At 39.4% G+C, this 25,997-nt stretch overlaps 2 protein-coding genes and 1 long non-coding RNA gene across 5 annotated transcripts in view; all 3 read right to left on the reverse strand.

The window, feature by feature from the left end:
* Positions 1-25,997, reverse strand: part of LOC309832950 (large ribosomal subunit protein uL5-like) — a 480,093-nt gene that overhangs the window by 30,463 nt on the left and 423,633 nt on the right. The window lies entirely within an intron of this gene.
* Positions 2,809-6,289, reverse strand: LOC309824677. The gene is made up of 3 exons (XR_014296959.1): positions 6,113-6,289; positions 4,243-4,268; positions 2,809-3,351 (listed from the first exon to the last, which is right to left on the reverse strand). It is a non-coding gene; the product is annotated as an uncharacterized lncRNA (long non-coding RNA).
* RCAN3 (RCAN family member 3) overlaps positions 6,524-25,997 on the reverse strand; it is a 28,747-nt gene continuing 9,273 nt past the window's right edge. For all 3 annotated transcript variants that reach the window (XM_082678891.1, XM_082678889.1, XM_082678890.1), the window contains exons 3-5: positions 10,862-11,035; positions 9,589-9,760; positions 6,524-8,599 (exon numbers count right to left, since the gene is read on the reverse strand). In XM_082678891.1, coding sequence (XP_082535017.1) covers positions 8,415-8,599; positions 9,589-9,760; positions 10,862-11,035 — 531 coding nt within the window. In that variant the 3' untranslated portion in view covers positions 6,524-8,414. The remainder of the gene's footprint in view (positions 8,600-9,588; positions 9,761-10,861; positions 11,036-25,997) is intronic.

Here is a 25,997-nt window from a genome sequence, read left to right on the forward strand (position 1 = left end):
AGCCCACCCACGGCAACAAAGAGTGGACCCGCCAGCTGCAACTACAGAAAGCCCGTACACAGCAACGAAGACACAACGCAGCCAAAAATAAATAAATAAAATAAATTTATGATGCCACTTTATTGTATATTAAATTCTTATATGTACATGGGCTGGTGTCCATTATTTTTTTTTTAGTTTATTTGCCAGTTCCTGCACCAATCTCATTTGACTTTTGGTTAATATTTGGTAAGGCATATCTCCATCTTATTTCTTTTTAAGGTTGTCTTAATTATTTATTTTGTTATTCTTCCATAAACATTTTAGAATAAGATTAATGAGTTTATTATAAAACTAGAGCTGGAATTTTGACAGAGATTTCACTAAATTTATAGATAATTTGGAGAAAATCTGACATTCCTAAAATATTGCTACCCCATTTAAACGCATTACTTAGGGCTTCCCTGGTGGCGCAGTGGTTGAGAGTCCACCTGCTGATGCAGGGGACACGGGTTCATGCCCTGGTCCGGGAAGATCCCGCATGCCGCGGAGCAACTAAGCCTGTGCGCTACAACTACTGAGCCTGCGCTCTAGAGCTCGCGAGCCACAACTACTGAGTCCACGTGACACAACTACTGAAGCCCCTGCGCGTAAAGTTCGTGCTCCGCAGTGAAGAGCAGCCCCTGCTCGCTGCAACTAGAGAAAGCCTGCGCGCAGCAACGAAGACCCAACACAGCCAAAAAGAAAGAAAGAAAGAAAGAACATGCTTGATGAAAAAACGAAGTTCCTAGAAGCACTGCAATATAGCTGCTTAACTTTTCCAAATATTTCAGACCACAAACTTTTTCCAAATATATAACAAATTTTGATACACCCTATTTAAATACCTAATCCATGAATTACTTATATTTATGCCTTCTATGTCTCAGAAGACCAGGGGAAGTTTGGCAAGATTTGAGATCTTTCCTATGAGCTTAAGAATTTAAACCTTTTTTCTTTCTAGATTGGAACCATATTTTCATGCGTTCAATGAAAGCATAGTGGGTTACTGCTCACTCCCCATATCTGTTCCAACATATTTCTTGGTGATAATAGGACTCCGATACACACATTGTTGAATCTAACTTTTAAGTCACTCTATTTTTTCTTTTTTTATTTATTTATTTTTTCTTTTTTTAAATCTTTTATCTCAGTCAGTCTAATTTTATGAGGTAAATTACTTAAACCTTTATTCTTGTATTTTCTATCCTGCATTAAAAGAGTGTTTTACCTTTAGGTTATTTGTAGTGGTTTTCCAACTTGCTGTTTCAGCTAAGGAATCCTTAGCTCTAGTGAGATCTTATTTTAAGGCCATTATGTGCAACAGATTAGAGTGAAGAGTGCCAGGCCCCGGTCACCTGGAGGCTCAGCGCCACCTGGAGGCCGCTCCCCAGAACACAGCTTGAAAAGCATGTGTGACAATGGCAACGTCCCCAACAACTCTGGCTTAGTTCTTTTAAAACAAACAAAGAGGGACTTCCTTGGTGGCACAGTGGTTGGGAATCCGCCTGCCAATGCAGGAGACACGGGTTCGAGCCCTGGTCTGGGAAGATCCCACATGCCGTGGAGCAACTAAGCCCATGCGCCACAACTACTGAGCCTGTGCTCTGGAGCCCACGTGCCACAACTACTGAGCCTATGTGCCACAACTACTGAAGCCCACACGTCTAGAGCCAGCCCGTGCTCCACAACAAGAGAAGCCACAGCAATTAGAAGCCCACACACCACAAGGAAGAGTAGCCCCCGCTTGCCACAACTAGAGAAAGCCTGCGTGCAGCAACGAAGACCCAACGCAGCCAAAAATAAATAAATAAATTTATAAAAAAACCAAACCAAAACAAAACAAAAAACAAAGAAAAACACTAATAATTTTAAGAACCTCTGAATCGTGATACGTCTTCTCCCGAAAAATTAAGGATTTCAGTTTAACAGAGTAGGAGAGTGTGGTAGAAAGAACCTGGGACAGGGGCAAGAAACTGAGATTTTAGTCCCAGGTGGCCTACCATCCAGATGTGTGAACCTGGCAATGCCTCTTAGGCCGTTTGCTTGTAAAGGTGTGAGTGGAGAACATGGGGGTGGGGGTGTGGAGGCTACTGAAATAGATCCCTGTGGAGGGCTCTGAACTGTTCCATGAGCTCTCACACGGGCTGGAGGGGACTGTGGGTCCCCATTCTCCCCACCCCCTGCCTCCCTTCAAAAGGAGCAGCTCTGTTTACCTTTGTTTTTGGTAATCACTTTTACACTGGGATTTACATAAGACTTTTTCTGAACAAAGAGCAGAGTTCAACAGCTTAAAAACTGGTGTGTGTATATATATATATATATATATATATATATATATATAAAATCACTGTACTAGATAACCTCTACAGTCATTTTTAGCTTCAACATTTTGAGTTAGAGACATTTTTTTTTTAACCAAGACAGAAAATAAGCCTTTAACAAGAGTAAATCAAATTTTGGGGGGGGGCACACCCCATGGCTTGTGGACCAGGGATTGAACTCAGGCCCTCGGCAGTGAGAGTGCAGAGTCCAACCAATGGACTGCCAGGGAATTCCCAGAGTAAATCATTTTTAACTGAGGAACAAACCAGGGTAAAAGCTTTTCTTGCTGACGAACGCAAACCAGAGTCAGCAGTGAGTCACCACCTTTAACTTGGGCACAAACCCAGCACTAATGTCCAACTGGGATCTAGTTAAAGAATCAAACATAATATTTCACTTTTCTGCCTTTTGTGTTATTACCTAAATGTGATACTTATTGAAAATACTAAGAAAACTCAGTTCAAAGGATTAAAAAAAACCTAACTTTATTAGCTTTAAAAACAAAACTGTTACAATTAATCACAAAGGCTCCCCCCCCACATTACATTCTGCTTTTATCACCTTGATAGGATGAGGAATGTTTAAATGTCCTCAAAATACAGAAGAGCCAAAGCTGACAAATAACAAAGCACTACAAACTACGAATTGCCACTTCAAACACACTAAAATGTGGAATACACACATGTGAATTACTGACCAGCTTCTTGAAGTACAATAATATTCACTACAGTCGATAGTACCAGAAAGGTAATGTGCCCCCAAATGTAACACAAGATCACACGTGTGTTCAGGTAAAATAACAAATTCAACTCCTGGGTTCAGTTAACAGAAGAGCGAAATGGTGGAGAAACGTTTCTTAAACTTGGAGGATATGCGCAATACAGCACGAGTGAAATCACAGGCGCCCCGACTTGGGCTGAGAAAGCAGTGGGAAGAGTATGGCACAATAACAGGATTAGCCACCTTCATCTCTCCTCAGTCCCCAATATGAGTTAGGAAGATCGGGGACTACGCAGAAAACAATACAGAAAAACACATGTTAGCTGCATAGATATAAATCTTCCCTTACAGCAAGAATGGACATTCAGTCAAAGCTACGCTTTGTTCTAAGCGCCTGCAGAACGTGGTTTTGTTTCAAAAGGAAATGCAGGTTTACAAGATGGACCACATGGCTGATTCAGTAAAAGGCCTTTAAACTTTTGTTTAAATGGACAGAGACCTTTGACTCAGTCCAAGGTTAGTTCTTAACCCTAGCTGGAAACTTCTACTTTGAACTTGACCATTTTTATAATTTTTTTGGTCAGTGAACCTAGGAGTCGTTGCAAATTTCAGTGGCTTTGTTGCTTGTATATTTGGTAATAAAATAACACTCTACAAATTTTTACAATTTCCCCCGATTCATGATTTTTTTGGTATTTTATTTATTTTTTATACAGCAGATTCTTATTACTTATCCATTTTATACACATCAGTGTATACATTTCAATCCCAATCTCCCAATTCATCCCCCCCACACTTTCCCGCCTTGGTGTCCATACATTTGTTCTCTACATCTGGGTCTCTCTTTCTGCCCTGCAAACTGGTTCATCTGTACCATGCAATTAAAAAAAACTGCATTTCAATGAAGATGTTCTGGCTGACCCCACTTCAAAGGAAGTTTAAAGAACATGTATATCAAATTGTTGGACAAGGTTCACAAATCTTACTCTTTAAATTTATTTAACCTTTTAAAAGGCGAGGTTCTACAACATGGACTTACCTCCTCAGCTAGGAGGCAACTACTTCTCCAAGTCTTTAGTTTCTTTATATTGTCACACTTATTGTCAGTAATTTTTTCCCCTTCCTACAGGAAGATATAAATGCAAGTGTGCCAAGAAGAGAAAGACTGACCAAGCTCACCTGTAGGACGGGTATGAAGTACACAACTGTGGAGAAAAGAGAGAGATCCAGCAGACAGTGACCCTGATAACCAAAGAATTTTGTACATTTTCCAATGCTTAATTAGGCGTGAGATTTTCCCTTTTACAAATGAAGCCATGGTCTGTAAGAGTCTAGATAGAAACCTGAGGCACAGGTCAGCCTTCAATCTTTAAGAGAACTCCATCTTACAAGCACTGAGTGAGCGTGCCGTTCCACTGCAAGCTCTTTTCAAATCATGTTAGATCTCATTATGCTTCATGAGAATCACATCTCAAGTATGCCTATTTATATTTTAATCTCATTACTATGAAATCTAGGAAAGCCCACATATTGATAAAATGTCAACACAATTCCTTGCTACCAAGACAATATTTAAGTAGATTCCAAACCCAATGGTACAATGACAACAAAGACAAAACATGGAACATTGAATTCATTCATTAAAATTACTAAGTCACTGATTTCATCAGGTAAGATTTTTCTTATTCATTGTATCGCATCAGGGGAAAAGGAATTTTTTCCCTTTTGTTTGTTTGTTTCTTTTCTTATGACTGGGATTCACTGCCTCTGAGTGTCTTTAAGAGGCTAAGGTGAGAAAAACTAGAGGAAGGCCCTAGCCTGGGAGTTGGGACTGCCAATTCTAGAACCAGGGCTGCCTTCTGTGGGCTTCACAGCAAGTCACAGCTCCTGTTTTCTAATCTGAGTAACACGAAGAGTACATTATGATTTCCAAAGTCATCTTCAGCTCTGTAATTGAGATTCTGAGAAATCAAAGCTTTTCACTTTACATCACAACTTTTTTTTTTTTTGCTCTGCTGTGTGGCATGCGGGATCTTAGTTCCCTGACCAGGGATTGAACCCAGACCCCCTGCAGTGGAAGCACGGAGTCCTAACCACTGGACCACCAGGGAATTCCCTATATCACAACATTTTAAAAAGACAGAATTATTGTGCGTGGGAAACAAAAACAACCGTATTCTAGAATGAAAGTGCTAACCTGACTCTGTCTCCTGGCATCTCTTTGATTTGAACATCCCATAAACCACAATGTTTATCTAAACTTCTACGTTATAAACAACAAGGTCCTACTGCACAGCACAGGGAACTATATTCAATATCCTGTGATAAACCGTAATGGAAAAGAATATAAAAAAGAATATGTATATATATGTATAACTGAATCACTTTGCTGTATGGCAGAAATTAACAAAACACTGCAAATCAACTAAACTTCAATTAAAAAAAAAACCCTTTATGTTGAACTTAGAAGTTCCCAGGAGCTTTTATTTGGCTCTTAATTACTGATAGGTTTTAGTGTATAATATTTTGGCAAAGGAGAATGTGAAAAGACTAGTTGGCTTTCACCTGGTTTTCAGCTCTCCAAGGCAAGGGAACTAACTGCTCTTACCACTTCTGCTTCTTAGCACCTTAAACTAGTAGATGCTCACGGGGGTACACTTTTAAATAGATTAACTTCCGGTTTCATCCGGTGGGTAAATTGAAAGAACCTAGACCATAATAGCCCATGCATTACAGGTTCTGTCGACTATTTTTACTGTCGTACAATTTTCTTATCCTTCGCAAATGTTTTTTCCTAACGAAAAACATCATCTTCTTTCCTCATAACTGTCTACATAAATTGATTCCCAAGAAGAGGTTATCACTTCTAAAGAAAACATAGCTACCATATTATCAGTTAAATCTAAGCAATGACTCAATTTCAAAGAAGAAGAAGTAGATAAACTTATTAGAAGGTACTTAAAAAAAAAAAAAGATGCATGAGACTTATCTCTCACAAGATGGATACATGAACTGGATACAAAATAGCCAAAAAAAGAGCTCATAATACCTGGGGAGATCCTGGTTGATTTCACAATATTTAAAAGTCAATGGGAGGGAATTCCCTGGCGATCCAGTGGTTAGGACTTGGTGCTTTCACTGCTGAGGGCTCGGGTTCCATCCCTGGTCAAGGCCCCATAAGCCGTGGGGCATGGCCAAAAATTAAAAAAAAAAAAAAAAAAAGTTAATGGGCATATAGTAGTTTTTCTTTTAGAGTACATTTTGTGGAAATATTATACTAGAAAGAATGAAAATATTAACGTTTTCCATTCAGAAAAGTTTAATATATATTAAATAATTATATTTTAAATAAAAATATGTATTACTTAATATATATTTAATTTTGGTTTAAGTTTTTCTTCAATTTATTCAACACTGGAAAAAAAGAAAGAAAAGAGAAAAAGAAATATTCAGGTAATTTGCATTGTTTGACTTTAAAAGACAGTTTTAAGTTAGGGATAGAATATTCTTTAATCGGAAGGTAGAGCATGAAAGCCAAGCCAGATAATAAAACATCATGACTTTTGACCACTTAGAAAATTATAGCAAATAAATATGATCTAAAAGGAAATTCAAAAATTCCCAAATGTTGAAAATACATACATTTCCTGACTTAGGGTCCGTCCTGCAATAAGTTAGTACACCCAGATAAGATTAAAAAGTGACAAAATGCTGAATTTAGAACTGCAAAGTAAATTTATTAAGTGGCTGCCAGTTAAACTGCCAAATAATGAGTTTAATAAACTGCTTACAGAATCACAAGTTTCAACTGAATTTACACTGAGGCTTACCAGTGGTGGATATATACAAATAGAAGAGTTGATCATCTCAGAGTATTTGAGGGCAAGGAAAATATAGAAAACTCTTTTTTTTTTTGCAATAAAGTTTATGTCCTTAGAAATAAATTCTACCATAATAAGAACATCTAGACCACAGAAACACATTACCAAAAATGTATAGACAGCACAGTCTGAATTTCTGCATTTTTCTTTCTTTGTAGTGGCAGCCATATTGGTTTATTAGTCTAAACTCACACATCCCTGCGCAGACACACCAGGGAACCCCAGACACTTGCCATACAAAGAAAACCTCGGAATGAGCAGAGAATCAGCAGAGCCACTTGACCTGAAGCAAAGCATTCTTAGTTTTGATGCTTCTCTATAAAAGGGACCTCAAAGTCCAAACAGACCACAAAGAGTTAAGAAGATGTCTGCTTCTACCTTAGCAGGTTCAACGATACACTCTGAAACACAAGTAGGAAACACTTCTATTTTAGGGGAAAATGCCAACTGGAAGCCAGGGTAAAAAAATTTCACCCAGAAGAAAGTCCAATTAACAAAACGATCTCCGTTTGCCCCATCTTTCCCTAATTCACAGAAAAAGAATGTGTGTGACTTTTCTTTCAAATCAAACTGAAAAATGTTTAAATGGACAATTTAAAAATGGAAAATCTTATCATGACCTTTTCTAATTCAAGAATAATGACACACAAATATGCGTAACAAAAACTCAACTGGTGGTTGAAGACAGTCGAGCTACAGGCCAGGACGTGGTCACAAATGGTCGAGTGCAGTGGCCGCCTGAGGTCACAGTCATCAAGCTCACAAGGGATACGTCCTGCGTTCCAAAGCAACAGCTCTGTGTCCGGGAGGGATGGCACATCAGGAACTGGGGTCTGTGTATCACTTTCGGGATGAGAACAATGTGCACATAGATTTGGGTCCCTTGATTCTGACAGTCAAAGGGAATTGGGTATTTCTTCCCCAAAGTTAAGGAAAAAACACTTGAGAAAAATGATTTTCTACGAATTATTCTCTATGTCAGGTTTCTTTCTGTGCAAAAAATTCCATGTATATTGAAGAGCAATTAACCATTTACCAACAGATTAGTTGGAAGCCAATAGACCATTACAAAAAAAAACCCGCACTACGTTATTAAAATTCTAAGACTATTTTTAAGTTCTTAAAAATGGTACTGCACTCAGTGACTAGAGTTTTCATTTTGCGGTACCCCACGCTATACGGAAGCAGGGAAATCAACGTTGCTGGAGGGAGCCATTCTCCCAATTTGCTATTGTTAAAAATGGTCAAGAGTTGCCACATGTTGGGGGCTAATCCTTTAATTTAACGTGCTGCTCAGAGCAACAGTTAAAATTTTGAACAGGTAAACCCGGCTGCTACTCTGTACTCCCCTGTCCCCAAGGCAGGCGCTCTGTTCCCTCCTGTCCTCGCCTCAGCTGAGCAGCGGTCACAGGCAGGCATGTCCCACCACCCCAGCCCAGGTGGCAGCAGCCTCGCCCCACAACCAAAGCCTCACAGCGTGCAGTCAAAGGCCCGGGGCTTGCTCAGTCCTGCAGTCAGAGGTTCAGGGCGCCTTGTCTGGGTGATTTTCTGTTTGGGATTTTTTGTTTCCTCTTCCTCTTCAGTTTCACTTTCACAGACATGAACCACCACGCTCGGTGTCGACTCGGTTCCCGCGTGAAGTTCGTATTTCTCTCCTGTGGAGGTAAACAGCAAAGGAAGGGTTCCGTCCCTTGGAACTTCTTGCTCTACTCATATTTTCATTGCTCATTATTGGTTTTTCAATCTTTAAATCCTATTTCAGAGAACTTCATCTTGTCTTGGCATTAGAGAACTGATGCTTTAAGGTTCTTAAAGAGTTCTGGCATTTTAAGACATTAGCTAGTATGGAGTACTGAGGTCTTGGGGGTTAAAATGTAAGTGCTAATTACTGTTCTATGATAACACAAGTACATCTGCTTAATTTCATAACGGTTTCTGGTTTTCCCTTGGTAGACACCTGTAAGGTTCCGGGCAGCATCGGCAATCTCGTTACTGTAGGACCTCAGAGATCCAAGATACAGCTCTGATGTCTAAAAACAACAACTAGCCACTTCCCCTCAAAATGCCTTTTGTATCCCCTATAAAAGACATAACGTTATTTTAGGTGGACAACTTGTATGAACAACAACGCCACAGATTTCTTATATTGTTTTAAAGGGATGAGAGAGAGAGAGAAATAAAAGAGAAGGAAAAGAAGAAATGAAAAATAAATACAGGAGAAGAGTCTGGAAGGGATGATATGGTATCACCACCAGTTCCCTGATACACTAGTCAACGTGACGTCTGTCTATTCTGATGGCAACTAATATTCACTAACGACCTGTTATATACTAGAATTTATAGCGGTAAAAACCGCAGTTAGATTAATTATTACATATATATCATGTAATCCTTATAACCACGTTGAAAGGTAGCTATTATGATCCCTATTTTGGATTTTAGAGGAGAAAACAGAGGCTCAGAAAATTGAAGTTAAGTAGCTTGCTCAAGTTCACAAAGTTAGCAAATGCTAGAATTTGAACCCAGGTTTTATCCTCCATGCTGATCATGCTGTTACTACTTGGCTAGAACACAAATTGCTGAATACAGTCTTTAATACCAAAGTTTCTTGGGAAAAAAAACAGGAGAGACAGAAGTTTGTTACCTGGTCCCAATTTGGAAACAGCACAGAGTAAATCATAATTTATAACAGGCATCGCGTCTTCCCCCTGCTTCCACCCCACTGGAGGCGACGCAGGAGGGGAGATGAGGAACTGTTTGACCGGCTGGGGGGGCAGTAAATACGATTTGTCCTGTGTTTCGCTGGACATCTGTACCTGCAGGGAGGAAGATGTTCAAAATTTGACTGGACTATTTTTTTCACTTTCATCTTTACATTAACTGTAACATCTCTTGGGAGAACATCTCTTGGGAGAAAATTTTTAAAAATTAAAAATTTCTCTTTAACAGTACATCTCCCAGTGGCTGGGTCAGGGTCTGTGCCTGTCTGGTTCACCACTGAACACTCAGTGCACAGCACAGAGCATTATGTGCTCAATAAAGATTAGTTGAATAGAAAAATAAATTGGTGGAGAGATGAATGAACAATGAATGGTACTAAGCACTGAATCCCAGTTTTAGAAGAGATTAGGTATACCACCTCCATCAATTCCACCAAGAAAAGTCCAAACATGGGTTTCATTTGGAGTATGAGATGACAAACCCCTTATTTTTTTTTTTTTATTTTGAAAGCTAAGACCAAGGGAAAAAATTCTGTGTTGAAAATAAAACAGTGCCCTTAACACATCATCGAATGCCTTTATTTCACTAATTCTTCCGAGAAGAAATTGGCTTCTCAGAGTCCTATCAATATAGGATTAGAATAATAAGCATTGCCGATTCTTGGCAACCCACAGGATCCTTTTCAATTCCAAAGTCTAAAACAGTCTTTCTGTATGTGCCCTGCCTCCTCCCTGCTCACCCCTTGGGCTGGGAGCCATTTTCAAAGGGGTGCCTCATCTGAATCACAGCACACGGAAAGGATTCCAGAGATTACTTTCTCACTTCTTCCAAGGATGTCCCAGCACGAGTGCCATTCCAGATGCACAGGAGAAAAGTTAATTCACTGGCCTTAAGGTGTTAGGGCTTAACCTTCTCAATCCCAGTTGAGAAAAGCTGCCAGAAAAATGAGTTCCTTAAACTGAATAAAAAAGAGGTTGAAACTCTTTTCATGTTTAAGCAAAACAAAGTTAGGACGGCAAATATGCTTAATAAATAAATGTATATATCTGTAAAATAAAGGAAAAAATATTTTTCTCCTTGGGGATTGTTCATATCAAAGACCTCTGGCATAATAATAGAGAAAGTGGAGAACTGACAGTATTTCTGGATGGAGGAAAACAAGTTTAGAGAACACTGCCCTCTGCACCATGAAGTACCTGTGCGAAATACAGCTTCAGCTTCTTCCCATTGAAGTCTGTCTCGTGGAGTTCTATTCGAGCCCGCGCTGCTGCTTCAGGTTTGCTGAAATTTATTCGGACTCTTCTAAAGCTTTTAAACAGCTGAAACGTAACTTGGTCATCATAGATGGTGAAAAGCGCTTCAAATCTCTCCTACAAATTGAGGGGCAGCCAGGCAGAGAGAATGGGGGCGGGGGGAGAAACGACAAACCTTTACCAAGAGGAAATTTAAGTCATTAAACATAATTAATGGGATAGAACTCTTTGCCTTTTTCCCCAAAAAAGCATTTTTTTCTTGTAGGTATACAAGAACAGGTATCCTGTTAGTCATATGCTAAATTCTGCAGTTTGCACTTATTCTAAAAATAACCTTATTAAATATAGTGTAGATTCATATTATAAAATCATATGTAAAGTATTATAAAATAAACGTAAGGTATAAAAATCATAAAAACATTCCCAATTATAGAACAAAAACATTACTATCATTTTGAAGTCCACAGTGTGTCAGAGTTTCTACCCCCATCCTATTCCTTTCCTGCTTCAAAGGAACCATTTTCTGGCATTTTGTGCTTATCTTTCCCTTGCTTTTCTTTATAGTTTTACAACATTTATATGGATCCCTAAATATTGCATCATTTTGCACATATTCCTCTGTAACTTGCTTTTTTTTTTTTTGCGGTATGTGGGCCTCTCACTGTTGTGGCCTCTCCCGTTGTGGAGCACAGGCTCCGGACGCGCAGGCTCAGCAGTGATGGCTCACGGGCCTAGCCGCTCCACGGCATGTGGGATCTTCCCGGACCGGGGCACAAACCCGTGTCCCCTGCATTGGCAGGCGGACTCTCAACCACTGCGCCACCAGGGAAGCCCTGTAACTTGCTTTTTGTTCCTCAGATTCTTCCTTGTTGCTGCGTGTAACTGTGAGCTATCCTTTTCATGACTGTATAGTATTCCATTGTAGAGCCATACCACAATTCCTCTAGTGCTGCTGGAATCTGAACTGCCTCCAGATTTCGCTACTACAGTGCTGCTATGAACATTCTTGGTACTATATGCACGAGTTTCTCTGAAGTGCAATCCCTGGGCCTTAGCACTGGCACATCTTTAGCTTTAGTAGATGTTGCCAAATAGTTTTCCAAAGAGCTTATATCAGGTTACTCTCTAAGAGTGAATGTATGTTCTGGTTGCATCATATCTATGCCAACCTTTTATAAAGACCTTTAAATTTTTATCAGTGTGAAGTAGGGAATATGAAATGGGCTCTAATTTTGGTTATAATTCACGTTTCTCTGAATAATAAAGAGGTTGAACCTCGTTTCATGTTTATTGGCCATTTGGGGCTCCTCTTACTGTGAGGTATCTGTTCATATCTTTTGTCCATTTTTCTATTGGGTTGTCTTTTTTTATTGAGTCATGGGAGTTCTATAGAGATACTAATTCTTTGTCAATTATAGGTACCATAAATATTAAAATTTGAACATAACTAAATGTATCCACTTTTTCCTTTTGTGTTGTGTCTTGAGAAATCCTTCTGCGCTCTGAGATCACAATGATGTTCTCCCGGATCGTCTTCTCTAAGTTTTATGGTTTTACCTTTCATGTTTAAGTCCTTACTTAACATAAAACAGATGTGTATGAGGTGTCCCCCCCACCCCAGTAACCACCATCTCTTTTTCTATCACTCTAGATTAGATTGTATTTTTTAGCATTTTGTATAAATGTACTTTTGGTCTGTGTGTGGGGAGGTCCAGGTTTTTTCCCTGAGCATAATCATTTTGAGATTCATATTACTGGGTTCTCTTTTGTGGTCCTTCTTATTGTCAAGTAGAATTCCACTGTAAGGATGTTTACCCATGTACCCGCTGATGGACATCTGGGCTGTTTCTAGTTTTGAACTATTAGGTATTAGGCTGCTATGAACATTCATGTACACATTTTGGGTCGATATATGATTTTATTTCTTTTGGGTAAATACCTAAGAGTAGAATGGCTGAATTGTATGACAAGTATATGATCAACTTTTCAGAAACTGATTTTCAAAGTGATTGTACCATTTTACATTTACACCAACAGTGTATAAGAGTTCTAGCTGCTCCACATTCTCACCAACGTTTGGTATAGTCAGTCTTCTTAACTTCAGCCATTGTACTGGGATACAGTATTATCTCACTGTAGTTTTAATTCACACTTCCCTAATGACAACTGATACTGAGTATCTTTTCCTAAGTTTATTTGCCATCTCTATAATTTCTCGGGTCAACTGTCTATTCAAATCTTTTCCCACTTTTAACTTGGGCTATCCTTCTTATTAAGTTGTAAGAGTTCTTTTATGTATTCTATATAGAAGCCCTTTGTCAAGTCTATGTCTTTCAAATATTGTCCTTGCTTTCCTTTTTCATTTTGAAAGAGTATCTTTTGAAAAGCAAGTTTTTGTTTTGTTTTGTTTTTGGATGAAGGGTTGACTCCGTGTGTTGACTTAAAAAAAAACCTTTGGGGCTTCCCTGGTGGTGCAGTGGTTGAGAGTCCGCCTGCCGATGCAGGGGACACGGGTTCGTGCCCCGGTCCGGGAAGATCCCACATGCCGCGGAGCACCTGGGCCCGTGAGCCATGGCCGCTGGGCCTGCGCGTCTGGAGCCTGTGCTCCGCAATGGGAGAGGCCACAGCAGTGAGAGGCCCGCGTACCACAAAAAAAAAACAAAAAACAAAAACCTTTGTGCTTTTTCAGGGAGATCAGCTCGGTGCTTTGTGACCAACTAGAGGGATGGGACAGGGAGGACGGGAGAGAGGGAGACGCAAGAGGGAAGAGATATGGGGATATATGTATATGTATAGCTGATTCACTTTGTTATGAAGCAGAAACTAACACACGATGGTAAAGCAATTATACTCCAATAAAGATGTTAAAAAAACTGTATCAAGTATAAACGCACATAAGTATAAAAAATAAAGACAATAAATAACTTAAAAAACCTTTATGCTTTTTGTGTCATATTTAGGAAATCTCAGCCATACCCAAGGTCACTAAGATTTTTTCCTATGCTTTCTTGTAGACGTTTTATAGCTTAGTTCTTACGTTTAGGCCTATGATCCACTTCAAGTTAATTTCTGTATGTGAGACAAGGGTCAAAGTTCATTTTTTATCCCATACGGCTATCCCTTTGTTCCAGCATCCATTGTTGAAATGATTATCCTTTCCCCTGTGCACTGAAAACTATAAGACATAGTTGAAAGAAATTAAAGAACCATGTAAGTGGAGATATATAATCCTTTCTCCTTGGGGAATCACCTTTCTGACACTATTGGCTCTCTCCATGTATGTTTATTCACTTTTCATTAATTCCTGCTCTTTATTCTTTTCTTTGAGTTTTTTTCCTATCACCTTAAGATGGATGCTTACTCCATTAGTTTTTCAACTTTTCTCATTTTTAATATAAGCATTTTAAAAATATACATTTCTAAGTATTATTTTAGCTGTCCCCACAAGTTTTAATATATATTATTTTCACTATCATTTGATTCTAAATACTTTAGTCTAATTTCCATTATGGTTCTTCCTTGTCTCATGAATTGTTTAGATGTTTCTTAAATTTCAAATAAGTTTCAGGGGAGTTCAGGTTCAGCTTGAACTTCACATCCAGCCCCAGGCTTCTATTGGAGTAGAGAGAACTGCCTGTAGATGGTCCGATGGCCCCCAGTCAGGGACAATGTCATCCACATGGTGGTATCTTTCCTGTGACTTCAGTGACCGAGCACTGGCTTTGATGAACAAGTACAAAACCCACCTCTGCATTTGCAAGGGGGACATGAGTACACACCATCCATTCCTGAGGCTCTCTGCTCACTGGCCTTTAGCATGGGTAAAACACTCCTTTTTGCATCCAGTAACAGAGACTTTTCACTTCTTCAAACATGAGACCACAAAAGGAAGACCTAAGGAGGAATTCACAGCCTGGACAGATCACTTCAGCAAGGTCTTATGGCTTCTACCAGCCACTTATCTTCTGAGCACAGAACTCTGGAGCTTGGCTGTCTGTGTTTAACTCCTGGCTCCATTATACATCTGTGTGACCTTGGGCGAGTTACTCACTTTTGCTGTGCCTACAGTTTCCTTATCCATTAACTGAAGATAGTAAAAGTACTCACTTCATTGGGTTATTGGTGATAGAAAGAGAGACCATTTAAAGGTCTTAGAACAATACATAGGGAGTATTATCACTATTATTAACAGAAATAGGTAGAGCTTTTGCAATAATCCATTTGCCATTCTGTGGTCACATAAATAGCTGTTCTACTGTGTGATGTGGATTCCCCAGGAAGAAGGTAAATACACAGCGATGACAGGGTGAACTAGATAGCAGGTACCATGGAGGTCGCCAGTGGAAAATTAAAACCTGCCCTTCCTGACAGTCCTTTAGTGTAATTCAGATGCATCGAGCTGATGGAGCAGTCACCTAGGAGACATGCCCTCCCAGGAGTCTCGGTTGCAGTGGGTGATACAGTGAACCACTAATTAACAGAATCAGTGTCCATCTTCCCAGGATTCTTCTGAACTTGACCTATGACCCTGACCCCTTGAAGCAGAGGACACTGCTTCTCTATTATGACACTGAGGACTCTGCATTACTCTGCTATGAACTTTGACTTGAACTGAGGGAGAGGATAGCAGGGTTTTTTTTTTTTTATTGTAGCGATAAATTGAATTGTACATACTGAAAAAATACACTATTTCCATGCCAGTGGCTTTTAATCTTCCTTATTAATTTTGTCTTTTTGTTTTGTTTTCTATTTCATAAAGTCAACTGTTTGGTGATGGCCTTGGAGTTGCTTACTATGTATGTATTCACGGCGCCAAGCTTGCACAGAATGAAAAGCCACTTAAAACAAATGGAAACGGCTGATATGAAGCTATCACAGTATGCATGAAAATGTGGAGGAGCAAGACACGATTCCTCTTCGTCAAGGTCAGTTAAGTACAAAGACCAAGAAACATTTCATTCTCGGGCTTGTCCATGTGCTTAAGGATTGGCAGTAACTTGAGCTCCGTTCCATTTCTTTGGTCTCCATCTAGATCTTTGTGTGTACGTGTCTTGATAAATTCTTTCTCACTGTTCATCCACTCACTCATTCAATAAGGCCAGGTAGTATCTTAGATATTGAGGCTAAAACAAGGAACAATATTGATTGTGTGATTTATTCCAGGGTAGACGTTCATTTCCTTTCCGGTGGTGTTTTCTTCATGGACATTAGAGAATGAAGGTGATTTTTCAAGTTAGGGACCCATCTTTCCAAAGACATATAAACTTGAAAGAATGTCAGAAACAAGTCTGAGAAGGAAGTGTATTATTTGTTCCTTTAAAAAGAATAAGGCATCCTTCCTCTTCCTGAACATTCGGTTCAGAAGCCTTCAGGTGTAGCCAAGTAAGGTTGGGGTGTCCATGCTGATGGGGAGCCTGGAGCAGGGTGTCAGATACAGGTGGGTTAAGGGGGGCAGACACCAGGGAGGGAGGCAGGCCCAGCATGGGGTGCGGGAGCCCAACAAGGATGAGGACAGTGTGCCCACATAGGGGTAGCCCAACACAGGGTGCTGAAGCTTAGTGGGGTGAGGTGGATGTCCATGCAGGAAGACAGCCCAGAGCAGGGCAAGAGGGAAGGTATCCAGCAAAGGGGCAGGCTGATGGCGTGAGAAGGCCGAGGAGGGGACCTGCTCAGGAAGGCAATCCAGCCTGGAGCTCGGAGCCCAAGTGGGTAGGGATATGTCTGTAGGAGGCCAGCACAGGACACTGGATCCCGAGCAGGGTAAGGAGGGCACCCACGGGAGTATCAGAACCCAGGTGGGGTGAAGGGGACTTTCCTGTGGTGGGTCTGGGTGCAGGGTGGGACCTGACACGGGGTGTTGGAACACAGGTGGGTGTCCACATGGGAAAGGGGGTGGGTGATGATTTAATTTAAGGTGATACAGAAGAAGTGATTGAATAAGTAACTATAATAAGATAATGGAAGCTAGTTATCTCTCTGTCAGAGAAAGGAGTTACAGATTTGAAAAGGGAGAAAACTAGAAACAACTCTTTCGTGTTGGACTGGAGCTGGAAGTATACGTGTAAACACAGGTATGTATGCCAATAGGTTCATTTGCACATAGTTCCCATCTCTGTGCCAGAGGCCTAGGAACAGTGAGACTCCGAGAGCACCCGGCACACACAGCTAACTCCTATCTCGGTTCCTAAATATGACTGTTCTCCATTGAAAGGAATCAGGGCTCCTCAGAGGAATGGCTGACTCCAGCACTGGGGCAGGGAGAGTACAAGATAATTCTGCAATAGTTTGTTATGCTAGAAAGTTTAAAGAGGTACCCAAAGAGTGATGGGCACATGTCAAAAAGACACAGAGACCACCTGGAAGGGGCAAGTGCTAGCCAAACCTGGGACGAAAAGTGAGCATAAAATCGTGACAGTAACAGATTATAACCAATGAATGAAATAGGAAATCACGAATCTTGCTGATATGAGTAAATATGTTTAAAACTTGACGGGGATACAGGATATTTACTTTCATAGTAACTCCCACAAAGTACTTATTAATTACAAGGAAAAAAAGAATAACTCGACAGTGCAGAAACCTGGGAGACACTGTCTTAATCAACGGCTCAAAGTGAATTTCATCGGTAACAGGACAAATTAAAGATGGATGTGAGAAGAGGACAGCATCGCTTCTGTGATGGTCCTGCCAAAGGTGCACAACCTGACGGACCCTGAAGAAACAGTTTTCAGCCAAACCCAAACTGAGAGCTGGGCTACAAAACGACCAGCCTGCGTCTCCTAGAGTGTGAGCATCCTGAAAGGCAGGGAGGACTAGGAATTGCTTCAGACTGAAAGAGACTAAAGAGACCTGACAACTGAATGCACTGCGTGATGAGGGACTGGATTTTTGATGTTGTTGTCGTTATAAAGGACATTACTGGAACCACCGCAAATTTGAGTAGGGTCGGAGAATTAGAACAATGTAATGTATCAGTGTCGATTTCCTGAATTTTGTTTTTTCTCTTAGAATGCCCTTGTTTGTAACAAATACAAATTAAAAAATTGTGGGTGATGGCCACCATTGCTGGCAACTTACTCTTAAAATGGTTTGGGGAAAAAAATCCTTTGTACACCCAAACCAGTAAAAATATTTCAATACGCACTGCCAATATACTTTATTTATTTATCTACTTTTAAATTTATATACATACACACATACCCATACACACACATATTATGGACATGTTGTGCTATTCCAATATAATATGCCCTATAAAACTTATAAAAATAGAAATGTAAATCAGATAAGAAAATAAAACAAACAGAAAAGACATGGTTACTGAAATTAATTTAGGAGGGCTCAACATAAACGCTGGCGAGTGCTGATACCCTGACCTTGTAGATAATCTTCCCAGTTTTTTATTCATCACATATTTAATGCACAGCAAGGCTCAAAAGCTGGGCTCTGTGACAGGCAGTATAGAGGTGACACGTGCCTATTCCGAGCTCGCTCACTCCTGAATTATCCCACCCTCCCCCATGGGAGCACCCTGCTTTGGAGAGATTAGGAACACATACACATGGGTAATCTAGATGTTTCTTAGAACCCAAGGACCTTAAATCCTACCTTGATTTGGGGACTGGCAGATCTTTTCCAACTGAAATTGAGATTACTGGGGAAAAAAAGCTTCAATGCAGTTATTTGTTTTGAGAAAGATTAAAAAAAAATTATAAGGCATTTCAACTATATACACACATGAGAGAAAAGTTATTTAAATTATGTTAGGGGACTTCCCTGGTGGTCCAGTGGGTAAGACTCTGTACTGCTAATGCAGGGGTCCCGGGTTTGATCCCTGGTCGGGGAACTAGATCCCTCATGCCGCAACTAAGAAGTCCACATGCCGCAACTAAGAAGCCCGCATGCTGCAACAAAGATCCCGTGTGCCGCAACTGAGACCCAGAGCAGCCTAAATAAATAAATATTTTAAAAATTATGTTAGGATAAATCTCAATTAAATTATAGGAAGTATTAAATATTATACTGGTTCTTTCTCATTATTCGGTGACTTCAAACGTCACTTCTTCAGACAGGCCTTCCCCAACCACTCTAGTTAAAAACTGTCACCCATCAAGTCACTCTCTACCCCTCCACTATTTTATTTTCTTCACAGCAATACTTGTTATTATCTGAACTTCTGATTCACTTGTTTGCACGTTAAATATATTTATCTCCTTAATGTTCCATCAGGGCTGGAGAGTCACTGTGTTCACCGCTGTCTCCCCAGAACTTTAACTGTGGCTGGCACAATGCTCAATAAACACTTACTGACTACACAAACCAAGATCGAATGTGGAATCTGTAAACCAATTGTCTCTAAGAACATGACAGCTAACCTGACTATTCAGTGATCTCTTAATATGGCCGATAATTAGGATACCTAACTAAATGATCCAAGACCCTTTTTAACTCTTGTTTTTGAGACAAAGTATTTACAATGGAAGCTACAAATATAATTGAAGATAACTGAAGATAGCTTCTTCATTTCAAAATCTTATATTTGTAATTTCCTAAATGTTATATATACGATGCGGTGGTCTGAGGACCCAGCACTAGTCCATGAACTTCGCTACTGGTCCACAACAAGGTTTGGCATAGAAATTGAGAGAAAGGGTCTAGGAACATTTTAGCAAGTTTACACTGCTGCGACATTCTTACTGCATTTTACAAATCTGTGACAGTTTGGAGGAAAAACCTGGTCCTTCACTAAGCGATAAATTCATTCATCTACAGTTTATGCAAAAGTGTGTTAAAAAGGGATAAAAATGTTAACTACCAGACTGGCAAACATTTTCAATTCTGAAAATATAAAGTATTGGGGATGCTATGGAACAATGGGAACTCTTCTACACGGCTGGCAGGAATGCAAACCGGTACAACTTTAGAGACTATCTGACAGTTTCCACTAAGATGGTGAAAATGCGCAAACTGACAAGCCAGCAACGTCATTCCTGCTTATATACCCCGAGGAGACGCCCACCCGCACCCTCACATATACAGGACACACACAGAACACTTACAACATCACTGCTGCAATAACAACATCTCAAAAATAACCTAAATGTCCGACATTAGAATGGGTAAATAAAGAATGGCATATTGGTAAAACAGGACAGTATACAGCAAGCGACACTGAACACATATCTCAACATGGATTAATCTTACAAATATAAGGGACTTCTCTGGTGGCGCAGTGGTTAAGAATCCTCCTGCCAATGCAGGGGACACAGGTTTGATCCCTGGTCTGGGAAGATCCTACATGCCGTGGAGCAACTAAGCCCGTGCACCACAACTACTGGGCCTGCGCTCTAGAGCTCGCGAGCCACAACTACTGAAGCCCGCGCGCCTAGAGCCCGTGCTCCGCAACAAGAGAAGCCACCGCATTGAGAAGCCCGCGTACTGCAACGAAGAGTAGCCCCTGCTCACCACAGCTAGAGACAGCCCGTGCGTGGCAACGAAGACCCAATACAGCCAAAAATTAATTAATTAATTAATTTAAAAAACCACAAAACTTTGCAGGTCAAAAGAGAGAGGCATGGTATTTAAAAAAAAATCTTACAAATATAACATGGAGAAAAAACATATAATTACGCCATTTATAGAAAATTTTAAATTATGTAAAATTCTATGTATTCCATTAGTGTTATAGTTTTCAGCATACAGATCCTGCACATATTTTGTTGGATTTATCTTTAAGTATTTCATGGTGCTACTGCAGTGTTTTTTAAGTTTCAATTTCCAAATGTTTACTGCTAGTATAGAGACATGTAGTTGATATTGACCCTGTATCCTACAACCTTCTTAAACTCCTTATTAGTTCTAAGAGTTTTTATGTAGATTCCTTTCTAAATAGACAATCTTGTCAACTGAAAATAGAGCAAAATTTAAAAATAGTATACATACATACACACAGTATTAGGCTGAACCAGAAGAAACGCCAATACAGGTATCCACCACTTTTTGAAAGTTTGCTTTATGCTGCTTTGCTTTTACAAAAGACCTACATTAGTACCTGTTTTCACTAACTGAAAGAAATCCAAAGAGGATGTTTCCCTTTTACAAAAAAAAGGCGAAAATCGCATTCAGCATCTGTTTCACAGCAGCTGTTATAGAGGCAGTGCACACCACAAGCGGTGAGAGTGGCACCACCAAGCTCCATCCCGGGGAACTATCCTTAGCATCTCAGCATCTCAAGCCACCTTAGCTTTGAACTGTGTCTGTGAGCATCTGTGCTCTACCTTGATTTATTCTGTGCATCCTTTGGTAAGATGCGTCCTAAGGAATTGCTTCTTCATTTTATATCATTTCAGCTTACAAAAGGTTTTGTAGAAACACTCTACTTTTGGAGAAAGGGGGAAACCTGTATTTGACCATTTTGGCCTACAGATACACCAATTTCATACGGTTAAACTTAATAAAAAGTTAAAATTGCATGGGAAATGATAAACATGGAGTTCAGGACAACGCTTATCTCTGGGAGAAGACAAAAGGAGTTCAATTTATTAGTAAAATTTTATTTGCTAAATTGGGTGGGCACGTGGTTTTTCTTTATATTAGTCTTTATCCTTTCTGCACAAGCTAAAAATTGCCCCTTTTTTGAGAGCCTGAGACAGTGCCTTTACACAGGAGAAATAACCAAACTTGGAAGTTATTCACCTGTGTCTTCCCTGGGCTCCTTGTGAAAGCAGGGGCCGAGGCAAGGGCACACACAAGGAGCTTGTTTTGGGAAGTGACCTCATGTGACAAGGTGGGAACAGGGAAGAAGGGAAAGCCCGTCCTCCTTCTGTCCAGGTGTGTTACCAAGCTGGTCACCTCTGAGCAACTGGGGCTTGATCCTGCTAGGAGCACTCTGAGGAACCAGAATCCAAGGAAGTGGTGGCTGGAGAGTAGAGGAGAAGGGACGTGTTCACTGGCTTCAGCCCCCCACTGGTCTAGGATTGCCCTGTGAGATGTTAACTAACTCCCTCACACTGCTACGTCTGCACCTGCATCAATACGGACAAGCATCTGTGCACAGTCAGCAGAGAAACACTGGGACAAAGAGTAAGATATCCACAGTGCCACGGAGGCCAGCTGCTGTGGGGTTACACCTGCACACAGGTGAGTACGCTCACAACAGCTGGAGTGAAAACGTGGGCCGAAAGCATGCAAAGTGGGGCAAAAAAGGTGCCCATACATACGTAGTACACATACATATGTACATATTATATATATATTATATATGTATAAAAGCACATTACAAAGAATGATAAAGTCAAGAAAAAGGGGGGGTTGCATTTTTTTTGTGGTAAAATATACAAAACACAAAATTTACCATTTTAACCATTTTTAAGTGTATAATTCAGTGGCATTAAGTATATTCACACTGCTGTACATAACCACTATCCATCTCCAGAACTTCTCATCATCCCAAATTGAAACTCTGTAGCCATTAAGCTGTAACTCCCAATTCCCCACTTCTCACAGCCCATGGCAACCACCATTCTACTTTCTGTCTCATGTAAGTAGAATCATACGATATTTATCCTCTTGTGTCTGTCTGGCTTATTTCACTTAGCATAACGTCTTTCAAGGTTCATCCACAGCATCAGAATTTCATTCGTTTTTAAGTCTGGATAATAGTCCATTGTATGTATATGCTGCATTTTGTTTATTAACAATAGGCAAATAGGCAAAAAGTGGAAACAACTCAAATGTCTATCAACGGATAACGTTGATAGACATTTGAGTTGTTTCCACTTTTTGCCTATTGTGAATAATACTGCTGTGAACATTGGTGTACAAATATCTGTTGGAGTCCCTGCTTTCTTTTGTGTATATACCCAGAAGCAAAATCATTGGATCATATGGTAATTCTATGCTTAATTCTTTGAAGAGCTGCCATACCATTTTCCACAGCAGTCACACCATTTTATGTTCCCGCCAGCAACGCACAAAAGGTTCCAATTTCTCCATATCCTTGTCAATAATGGGTGTGAAGTATCTCATTGTGAATTTGATTTGTATTTCCCTAATTATTCATGATGTTGAGCATCTTTTCATGTACTTATTGGCCATTTATACACCTTTGGAGAAATGTCTATTCAAATCTTTTGCCCATTTTTCAATTAGTTGTATATACCCCATTTGGTTTTTGTTGTTGAATTTTAGGAGTTCTTTATATATTCTGGGGATTAATCCCTTATCAGATATACGATTTGAAAATATTCTCTGCACACGTTTTAAATTCTGATAAAGTCCAATTTATCTACTTTTTCTATTGTTGTCTGTGCTTTTGGTGTCCTATCTGAGAAATTAATGCCAAATCCAATGTCAAGAAGCTTTCCCTCTATGTTTCCTTCTAAGAGTTTACAGTTTTAGCTCTTACATTTAGGTCTTTGATCTATTTGGAATTAATTTTTGTATATGGTGTAAGGTAAGGGTCCAACCTCATTCTTTTGCATGTGGATATCCAGTTTTCCCAGCATTATTTGTTGAAAAGACTGTCCTTTCCCCGTTGAATGGTCTTGGTATCCTTGCTGAAAATCATTTGACCATATATGCAATGATTCATTTCTGGACTCTCTGTTCTATTCAATTGGTTAATATGTCTATCTTTATACTAGTACCAGACTGTTTTTTTTAAATTGAGATATAATTGACAAGTAAGCATCACACTGCTCTGATTACTACAGCTTTGTATTAAGTTTTAAAATCAGCAAGTGTGAGTCCTCCAACGTTGTTCTTTTTCAAAATTGTTTTGGTTATTTGGGGGTCTCTTGAGAGTCTATGAATTTTAGGATGAGTTTTTCTATTTCTGCAGGAAACATCTTTGGGATTTTGATAGGGATTGCACCAAATCCATAGACTGTTTTAGGCAGTACTGACATCTGAACAATATTACGTATTCCAGTCCATGGATATGAATATCTTTCCATTTATTTGTGTTGTCTTTAATTTCCTTCAGCAATGTTTTGTAGTTTTCAGTGTACAACTGAAAAATGGGTTCTAAAGCAAGCTCAATTACTCTGTTACTCTGAAACTACTGTATGAGACTTGGCTAGGATTTCTTCCAGCTCTAAACTTCTATGATTCTCTAGTGTTTAATCTAGCCCTGAAGTTAATTAAATTTTTTACTAATTCTTGGCCAGAATGGCACTACAGATTCAATTGAACAAATATTTACTGAAACCATATTATGTTCCAGGCACTGTTAAAAATACAGTTCACTTTAACATTCTTCCTTTGAATCCCCTTTTTCAATTCTCAAGTTTAAAACAAATCACTTTCCTCAAAAGATTCATTTCTCCTGGATTGAAGGTTGTATTAGAACACTCAACAATTGATTAGGTCTAAAAACCAGAGACTCAGGGTATTTCAGTTAACTTCCAGATATCATTTATTTTTCTTAAGTAATATTTTCTATTCTTTAAATGGAGGGTATAGAAACCAAATGCTCGACAGAAAGATTATATTATGAATATGATTATACAGACCACAGAAGAATTTGCGCCAGTGTATCTGAAATCACAATTTCAGATTAAATCTTCTACATACTACTTAACCTCACTCAGCTTATAAGTCTGTTTCTCTACCACAGCTCTGTATCACTAATCCTCCACAAATATCTTACATAATCCATTCATTCAACAAACATTTAACAGGTGTTGCCCCGTACTGGGAACTGTATTAGATGCTAAGTGTCACTGATCAAAAAGCAGGACCAGGAGAGCAAGTAGAGATGTCTTAATATACCCCAACCATCGTCATTAGAAAAATAAATCAAATGTCATATGGTGAGTAGGTCAGTGGAAACAGTTTCATGTGCGAAGGGTAGTGCTTTGCGAAGAGACTAATCCAAAAGCCACATGCATTTCTTTATAAAGTCAGTCCTATCGGAATGCTGCTTCGCATCAACATTTACTGAGTCCCCTCAGATACTCAGACCTAAATCAGAAAGGAGAATCACTCCAGTTTCTCCCATCATAAAAATCTAAATTGCATTTTGAAGACCTCTCATGTTCAAACCAGAAGGCTGCTCAATTTTTCCTTATTTTAAGAAAGGGAAAACTGGGGTTAAAAATGTCAAGTTAATAAAATCACACGGAACAAATTCCAATCTGTTACAGAAAAATTAGGTACTAAACCTACAGTGCTCCAGATGGAGCCGCTGATTAGCTGAGCACATGTATAAAAACTAGCAACCGTGCTGCTGCAGAAACAGAAATGACGAGATAAGCCTTTTCCTCGGTTTATTTTTCTTACAGTTTCCTATATTCTTTACTTTTCCTCCCCCACCTCATGCAATTTTCAAGAAAAACTGATGAAAATGTAGAGCCCAAATCCAGCAGTCTAAAATGAAGGTTCACTTTCACATGACAATGGCCCCTGTGTTACTCAGTCTACCATTCAGAAGAGGGTAGAAGCGCATTCCAACAATTATAAAATTATCAGGACAAAAACCTGTTCAAACCTGGAGAAAAAACTAAAATTCTTTTGAAAATAAAACATTTAATTGCAATCAGAATTATTTTGTCCATAATCCATCAGAAGTGGGTTTCGTTTTGCTTTGTTTTTTGCACGTATGTGGATGACCTGCACAAACAGGTTATTCCAGAAGAAACTAAAGCAAAATAAGACACTGATAGTGAGAATCAAACTATAAAGAAAACATTTGATTCTCCTTACACTTTATATCCAATTAATGATCCATATATAATTTTATTATATAAACATTTTATATTCTGCAGCTTCAGATATTATCATGAAGGTTTTTATATAAAATTTACTATGAGTTGTAATGTGAACTGTATGTAATGGGAAGTCCACTGAACTGCTGCTAGACTTTCTGGTGATATGATTTCCAATATAAATTTAGGTTAGATACAACGTCAAATGGTTTTAAAATTGAAAACCAACCAGAATTCATCACTTCGGCAAGTTAAACAAACCCCTAGGCTATAGTAAAAAAAGAAAAACTTGGGACAGATAAGATTGTGAGGTTTCTTGAAAAATTCTTACGAATTTTAAGATAAACTAGTAATACATGTGGTTTCTCACA

This window comes from Grampus griseus (genome assembly GCF_964374135.1).
Source record: "Grampus griseus genome assembly, chromosome: 1".
Taxonomy (NCBI): Eukaryota; Metazoa; Chordata; class Mammalia; order Artiodactyla; family Delphinidae; genus Grampus; species Grampus griseus.